Raw genomic sequence first — 8,386 nt, 5'->3', positions numbered from 1 at the left:
TGGCCTAATATGTCTACAATAGAACTATTCCAAGCTCCGGTATAAGCATAAAATAAATTATGGGACCTCTCCATATCTTCTACTTTAGCGGCAAGCTTGATCTGCCTGTTGTTGATAGAATTTACCATTTTTTCAACATCCTTCAGTTTACGCCAGAAGGATGTCTCTGCATTCATGCTTGTTCCTTTTTTGTCGGCTTTGGCTTTACCCTTTCTTGTCTTGCTAGTCTTTGCCTCATTCAGTATCGGCGTTTCCTTGCCTCGAGTCATTTTGTCTACAGAGGCTTCATTGATTGGACCCTTATTTTCTAAGGCTTCCTCACCAGCACGGGGCACGATTCCTCTTTGTTGGCACAATAACATCACCAACGATGGGAAAACTAAGATCCTAGTCTGTCTTGCAACGCAGTCAACTATTTCTTAGTGAAGAATTGCGCCCACATCAATTTTTTGACCCTTAACTATAGAATGTATCAACCACATTCTGTCTAGGGTGACTGTGGTGTTGTGAGTAGAGGGCTTTCGTCTGCAGTTAACAAAGTGACACCAAATTTTTCCTTGTAGTGTTAAGAAGCGACAGTGTATTGCATAGTTCTTTTGATGGAAATCCGTCCAAACTGCTCCTTCGACACACAAGTCTCTCACAACAAGTTACATTTTTCATCTGTGATGTCATCCATGAACTTGGAGTGTTCATCGACATCGACCTTGGTGTTTTTTAGCTCATTGATGGTTGCAGTGTCCCATGGTATTAAACCTTCTCGAACAAAAATAAACTCTAACTTATAATCGTAGAGATTGGCATAGAACTCACGTACCGGTGAACGTGAGTAGCTTCCAGGATGGTTACAAAAAGTTTCCCACTTTAACTTTAAGATGGTTTTGGAGAATTGTTTACCCAAATCCTGTTGTGGTGAAAGAGAAATGCCCTGCTCGAGATGAAAGTTGCACTTCAATATGTTGTTCTGAAATCGTTTCTTTGCTGCTTTATTCAAAAAGACTACTGGCTTCTCTGCCTACACTGGCCTGAGGGATTCTAATTCACGAATTGTGGTAGCAAAGAATGCATGTTCCCCAGCAGATTTGGTCCTCTTATTTTTGCCAACTTTTCTTGAGGGAAAACGATTTAAAGGTAAAAAGATAGGATTTTTAAAAGAGAAGAAATAAAAATGGTTGCTTGAATGCGTTATAGTTGGTACAGTGAGGAAGAATTTATAGTGAGTGAAAGAGGAATATAGAGAGTCATGTTATTTTGTGGAGAGATATAGGGCTGGCGGGAAGAGTTGTGTCTAATAGAAATTATGCCTACTCAGAAGGATCAAACGGCTGGGTAAGTTTTCATCCAACGGTGGAATTAGAATTTCTCTAAATTCTGACGAGCTATAAATGGTAGTGCAGACGTATGGAATGCGCTGACAACAAGATTTTAATACGTCGACAATGGTACCTAATTATTCTACAACAAAGAAGGAAAACAAACTTTAATGAAATAAAAGAAACTAGAATCACAGAGTACTAATGAAAAATTAAATCTTTTCGACCAATTTAATGGTCTTTAGCTGTTTTTAATTATTGTTGCCAAAATAGTATTTTAGCCTCTGTCCATTTACTTTGAATTGGTGTCCATCGCATAAATCTTGAATTGTGACTCCACCATGAGGAAATACGGCGACAACTTCAAAAGGTCCAGACCAACGTGAATGCAATTTACCTGGGTGCAATTTGAGTCGAGAATTGAATAATAAAACTTGTTGACCCACGATAAATTGTCGCTATTAAATAATCTTGTCATGCCATCGTTTGGTCTTTTCCTTATAAATTACATCATTTTCATATGCATTTCTCCTAACCTCCTCTAGTTTAGTGATATCCAATAGTCTTTTCTTTCTAGCCATTCCATAGTCCATGTTCACTTGCTTAATTTCCCGCATTACTTTGTGTTCTAGTTCGACTAGCAAGTGACATGCTTTCCCAAAAAAAATTGATACGGTGACATCTCTAATGGATTTTTGTATGCTATCTGCAATTGCCATAAAGCGTCATCCAATCAAAAAGGTGAATCTTTCCTTAAAGGGTTTACAACCTTCTTGAGAATGTTATTAATTTGTTGGTTCAATACTTCGGCTTGTCCACTGGTTTGCAGATGATAAGTAGTACCCATTCTATGATTAACTCCATATCTCTTCAGTGTGGTCGCCACTTGGTTACAATGAAAGTGTGTACCCTGATCACTAATCAATGCCTTTGGTATGCCAAAACGAGTAATTATATGCTTGTGAAAAATATTTAGCACTGTGTTTGCATCATCCTTTGGGACTGCAACAACTTCCACCCACTTCGAGACGTAGTCAATAGCTACTAATATATACAGATTTCCAAATGAACTCGGAAACGATCCCACAAAATCCATACCCCAAACATCAAATAATTTGACCTCCACAATTCGCTAACACCTATCGTATTGATTCACAAAATTGTAGGTGTCTTTGGATAATGTCGGCCAGTAGAATCCTGATTGGAGAACTTTAGCAGTAGTTCTCATACCACTGAAATGACCTCCATAAGGAGCATCATGACAATGTTTCAGGATTGAAAGCATTTCATCTTCCGGAACACAACATCGAATGATGTTGCCATTGCATACTTTGAATAAATATGGCTCATTCCAATGATACTTCATTATGTCATAAAGAAATCTTTCTTTTTTATGGCCTGTGATACCCAATGGGAGTTTTCTACACACTAGACAATTAACAAAATCTGCATACCGAGGAGTTGTATCTACCACAAATAACTTATCATCTGGGAATGTGTCGAGGCAAATGGTCTGCAACTTGATTCTCTGAAACCTTACGATCTTTTATCTCGATGTCAAATTCTTGCAACAGTAATATCCAACGTATCAATCTTGGTTTGGCATCCTTTTTCGCAAAGAGATATCTCAATGTCGAGTGATCAGTAAATATAGTAACCTTTGCACCGACAATATAGGAACGAAACTTGTCGAAAGCAAAGACTACAGCCAAAATTCTTTCTCGGTGGTGGTATAATTGAGTTGAGCCTCTGTAAGAGTTTTTCTAGCATAATAGATGGTGTGAAATATTTTTGCCTTTTGTTGTCCTAGAACTGCACCCACGACAAAGTCACTTGCATCGCACATAACTTCAAAGGGTTGAGACCAATCTTGGACAATGACAATGGGTGCATTCACTAGCTTCTTTTAAAACTGAAGAAAAACATCCAGACATGCATCGTCAAAGAAGAATTTTTGATTCTGTTCCAACAATGAGCACAAGGGCTTTGCAATTTTTGAATAATCTCTAATAAACCATCGGTAAAACCCTACATGTCCCAAAAAACTACGAATACCTTTCACGTTTGTTGGTGGAGGTAATTTCTCAATGGTTTCCACCTTAGCTTTGTCTACTTGAATGCCATGACTAGAAATACGGTGTCTTAACATAATGCCTTCAGTTGGGGTGAAATGACATTTTTCCCAATTCAGGACAAGATGTGTGTCTTCACATCGCTTCAGTAGTTTATCCAAATTATCAGTGTAATGATCAAAATCATTCTCATAGACTGAGAAATCTTCCATAAATACCTCTAAAAAGTCTTCAATCATATCTGAGAATATTGACATCATGCACCTTTGAAATGTGGCTGGTGCGTTGCAAAAACCAAAAGGTATAGGCGAAAAGCGAAAGTATCGAAGGGGCAGGTGAAGGTTGTTTTCTCCTGATCCTCTGGTGCAATAGCAATTTATTGTGCCCAGAATAGCAATTTAAAAAAAAATAGGCCTTTCTAGGAAGTCGATTGGTCGATGAAGGGAAGTGGAAAGTGATCCTTCTCAGTCTATGGGAAGTGGTAAGTCTAGTATTGAGATTACCTAGAAAGACATATTTAAGAAGAGGAGGTAGTGGTTTCAATTCCATAGTAGGAGCTTCTTCAATAGATGGTTTGAAAATTAGGGTTGTTCTGTTGGCTAGGTCTAAGGATTTAATCTACCATCCATGCTTGAGTTCAAGATTATTAGCTTCAACCATGCTGTCACAATCGTCTAAGCACTCAACATTAGATGTCACTACAAACTCTTCAGAAGGTGTTGTGCTTTGGTTTTTGAATTCTTCCTCAATTAGATCATCTAGCACATCGACAGTATGGCATTCTTCTTTGTCCTTGCTTTGAACAGATTCAAAACCACTGAAGGTGGCTTGCTCATCATTCAGTCGCATGGTTAGTTCACGTTTATAAACATCAATGAGAGCTCGGTTGGTGGCTAAAAAAGGTCATCCTAATATTATGGGAACCTCCTTGTCTGCCTCGCAATCAAGTATGATAAAATCAGTCGGAAAAACAAATTTATCCACACGAACTATAACTTTTTTTATTTGCCCTTTAGGTTGACTCAAGGATTGATCGGCTAGTTGTATAGTCATTATAGTAGATTTCATGTGACCAATTCCCAACTTCCTGAATGTAGATAGTGGCATTGGGTTAATGCTAGCTCCCAAGTCGTATAAAGCCTTACCCAAATAATGATTGCCAATTGAACATGGGATGGTAAAGCTCCCAGGATCTTTCAATTTAAGAGGCAAATTATTTGTTAAAACAACACTACAACCTTCTGTGAGTGCAATAGTTTCAATATCAATGAGCTTCTTCTATTTGGACAAAAGTTCTTTCATAAATTTCCCATAACTCGGGATTTGTACCAGAGCATCTACTAAAGGAATGTTGATTTGTAGTTGTTTCTGTGTGTCCAAGAACTGCTGATAGTGCTTGTCATGCTCATTCTTTTTGAATCTTTGTAGGAAAGGTAAAGGTAGAGATATATCTACTTGCACTAACACCTTTGATTGCGACGACAATTTTGAAGGTCGGACAGTATGAATATGATTAAAAATTATGTAACTTCTTCGTATAATGCATCGATAAATTCTTCAAATTCAACCTTCTCACCATTGATCACTCTATACATATCTTGAGGTGCTACAATAGAGTCGATAATCGATTAGCTAGTTTGTTTACCACTCCTAAGAGTGATAGCCTTACAATGTTCTTTTCTCATTGGACTTGGATTTTTCGTGTCACTAGTTAATGAACCTGGTGGTCGAGTAATGAAATTGGAAGCAAGTTGTCTTAATTGCGCTTCCAATGCTCAAATAGAAGATGAATTCCCTTGTACGATAGCTTCCGTGTGAGTAATATGCTCCTGCATTATTGCCTCAAGAGCTGCTAACGAGTCAGAAGTAAAAGCTTGAGTGTACGGTTGTTGTCGATATCCTTGAACATAGTGATTTGGTATTGCAAAGTGTTGTGGCGGTAACGGAGTTTGATGTGGATGTATCTGGCCTTCTTGTGGATCCATTTGAGTATGTTGATTGTAGTTCTGCTATTGTTGATTGTAGTTCCCTTGCCTGGGATTATAATTGCCCTGAGTAGATGTATTCCCATATCTGAATGTCGCAACATTTTGTCCAGTATTCTGAGTTCCCCAAAACATTTGATTGTGCGTAGAGTTGTTGTTAGAATTTCCATAAGAATTGTTGCGGATGTTACTAATAGAACATGCATTCTCTGCATGTTGTGAACAATCCTCGTAACTATGGTTGTAACCAAAAATTTCACAACAAAAGGTAGGAAAATCAACTTGTTGAGCGACTTGTATAGTTGCAACTCCACTTGTCCCTTGCATAGTTTTAATCATGTTTGTGAGGAAAGAAACTTGAGCACTTATTGCGGTTATTGCATCCAATTCAATAACTCCTGGAGTAGTTTTTGCTTGTGCAGTTCTGGGGATAAGATATTGATAATCATTCTAAGCAATTCTCTTAAGAATTCTCACATCATCGTTATAAGTACAATCCAACAAAGGTCTATTGGCTGATGCATCGACAAGATTACTTGTATGTGAATTTAGCCCATTATAAAAAATCTCAATTTGCATTTCTAGTTGAATGTCGTGCATAAGACAACGTCGAAATAAAGATCTATAACGTTCCCATGTGGTGTGAATATTTTCATCATCAAGCTGATGATAGGTAGTAATATCATTTCAAAGACGAGCTTTCATTTTCGGTGGGTTAAATTACAAAATAAACTATGTTGCTAGTGCATCCCAAGAAGTAATTGATCTGGTAGGTAGTTTGAAAAACCAAGTATGGGCTATTACATGTAAAGAATGAGGGAATAATTACATTTTCAAGGCATCATCAGGAATGCCTTGTTGACTAAAGGAATCACAAATCAATAAAATGGATTTAAAATGTTCTCCCGCAGCTTCATGTGGCAGCCCAACATATTGTCTATTAGAATTCAGCATTTGAAACATTAGTTGCTTGAGTTAAAAATTCCCAATTTGGGTTGCTGGCCTAACAACTCTTGGTTGTAAATCATCCAAGATAGGTACTATAAAATTGAGTATAGTCCTATTTTATAGGTAAGTATCTTGCAACAACAATGGGTTATTAACATTTTGCTGTTGCATCGGGGGTATGGTTGCATTGTTCCCTGGTAAAGCCATACTTCTTTGTTCTTGAAGTCTAATCTAAACAGTCCTCTCAATTTCTGGATCAAATCAGTAAGGAAATCCAAATTTCTTCGAGTCATAAAACACCTAAAATGAAGTTAAGGAAATAGAAACAAAGAAAAAGAAGCACCTAAAATTTATTCGGGTTATAACACACACAAAAAAAAACCATCAAATAAACGTCATCCCTAGCAATGGCGCCAAAAACTTGATTGACTGTTTGACGTTACAGCCATAATGTGCAAGCGTACACTATCGATGCAAGTATAGTAGGCAGATGTGAGTCTGTCGGATATCGATCCCACAGGGATATGTGTCTTTTGTCTATCAATGCCAGTACAATAACTGGATATAAACGAGATAAATTGTGAGTATAGTTATCGATGTAATAACTTTAAAAATAATAAAATAAAATATGATGATGATAAACTGGGATCCCTAACATGAATTTTCAGCAGAATACTAAGTGCTCACAAGGTATAAAAATATAGGTGATTGTCGATGCAATAAAATTCAATGTATATCTTACCCAGCGTTACTCCTTTAATTAATTTGAGACTGAAACATGCATATTAACCTCACCTTCCTATGAAAGTAATATGACACTATTAAGAAAAAGTGGAATGAATTCCAATAATCCTCACTCAACTTCCGTTGAAATGCTTGTTTGCTCAAACTGTAACTGCACTTTCAAGTGTCAGTGACTGCAATAACCGTGTTAAAAAACATTTAAACCCCAAGATTAAACAATTAAAGCAAGGTTAAATATGATAACATTTCACCAAGAATTCATCAGTACTTCTATACAATTAGAAATCAGAGAGTAATAACCAAACAATTAGAAGGAAATAATAAAGAATCGAATGGAGAATACTATTCCTAGACAACTCGACTGAATCTCTCTATTCCCACTTGTCGCACACTTAGGTCTCCTCGTCAGAAGCTAGTCTGCATCTGGTTTTCATGTTGACTATGAGAGGCTTAAGCTGCCATGGCTGTAAGCTCTAAGGTTGGATGATGAAGATGATGATGGAGAGAAAAGCTCTAGTCCCATCTTTTTCTTCTCATGTCCACCTTTTATATCCTTCTCCACAATACAGGTGTCCTTGCCATAAAATTATTCTGTCCTTGTTCGTACAGGTTGGTTATACCAGACTAGACAGCTCACAGAATTTTTGGTTTTTATCCGAATAACTGTTAGGTGCGGTGACAATTATGGAAGCAATCTAGAATTAACCCATGCAACGACATTAATGCAATAAGATAGCAAAATTAAGGATAAAATAGGCTAGGATTCACTGAGTTATAAAATGCAATTTACTAAACTGAAAATGCTAAAATATATGCTAAGGAAAACTAAATGGGAACAATTTAACCAATAAGTAGAGGAAAACCTATGTTCTTTCTAGTGCTATCATCCGGGGACTAATTTGTGAAACTGTTAAACTATTAGGGTTTTACCATTATTGAATACACATGAGTTTTTATGTTTTATGATACAAAATGGATTTTTGTTGTTAGATAAACAACTTTTGTAAAGAGATTTTTGATGAAATTGTCAATTAGGGGTTAAATTGGAAAATATGATAAATCCATGGTATAATTTGTGAATTTTTGAAATATTTGGGCTACTATAAGTTTGTGTAATAATCGGCTAAGATTGGGTAGCGGTACAATTGCATGAATTTCATTGTCCGAGCCTAGGGATTAAATTGCAAAGAAATTAAAAGAATAAGGGAAAAATGGTTTTTTTCCAAAAATATGTTTTCGATTCAATTGAATGAATTATATGTTAAATTTATCCGTATAGATCTAGTTAGACCTTGTATAGAGTTAGATTGGGGTAAAGAGAAAG

At 36.7% G+C, this 8,386-nt stretch overlaps 1 protein-coding gene across 1 annotated transcript; it reads right to left on the bottom strand.

Annotated features, from left to right (window-relative positions):
• Window positions 1-640: 640 nt before the first annotated feature.
• LOC105797492 (uncharacterized) lies at window positions 641-3,624 on the bottom strand. Its single transcript, XM_012627453.1, has 3 exons — window positions 3,369-3,624; window positions 1,823-2,019; window positions 641-928 (listed from the first exon to the last, which is right to left on the bottom strand). Exons 1-3 carry the CDS (start codon window positions 3,622-3,624, stop codon window positions 641-643), a joined length of 741 nt encoding a protein of 246 aa, XP_012482907.1.
• Window positions 3,625-8,386: the final 4,762 nt, after the last annotated feature.

This window comes from Gossypium raimondii, chromosome 9 (assembly GCF_025698545.1).
Source record: "Gossypium raimondii isolate GPD5lz chromosome 9, ASM2569854v1, whole genome shotgun sequence".
NCBI classification, from domain to species: domain Eukaryota; kingdom Viridiplantae; phylum Streptophyta; class Magnoliopsida; order Malvales; family Malvaceae; genus Gossypium; species Gossypium raimondii.
Note: the sequence above shows the minus strand (reverse complement) of the source record. Positions and strands in the feature narration are given on the sequence as shown.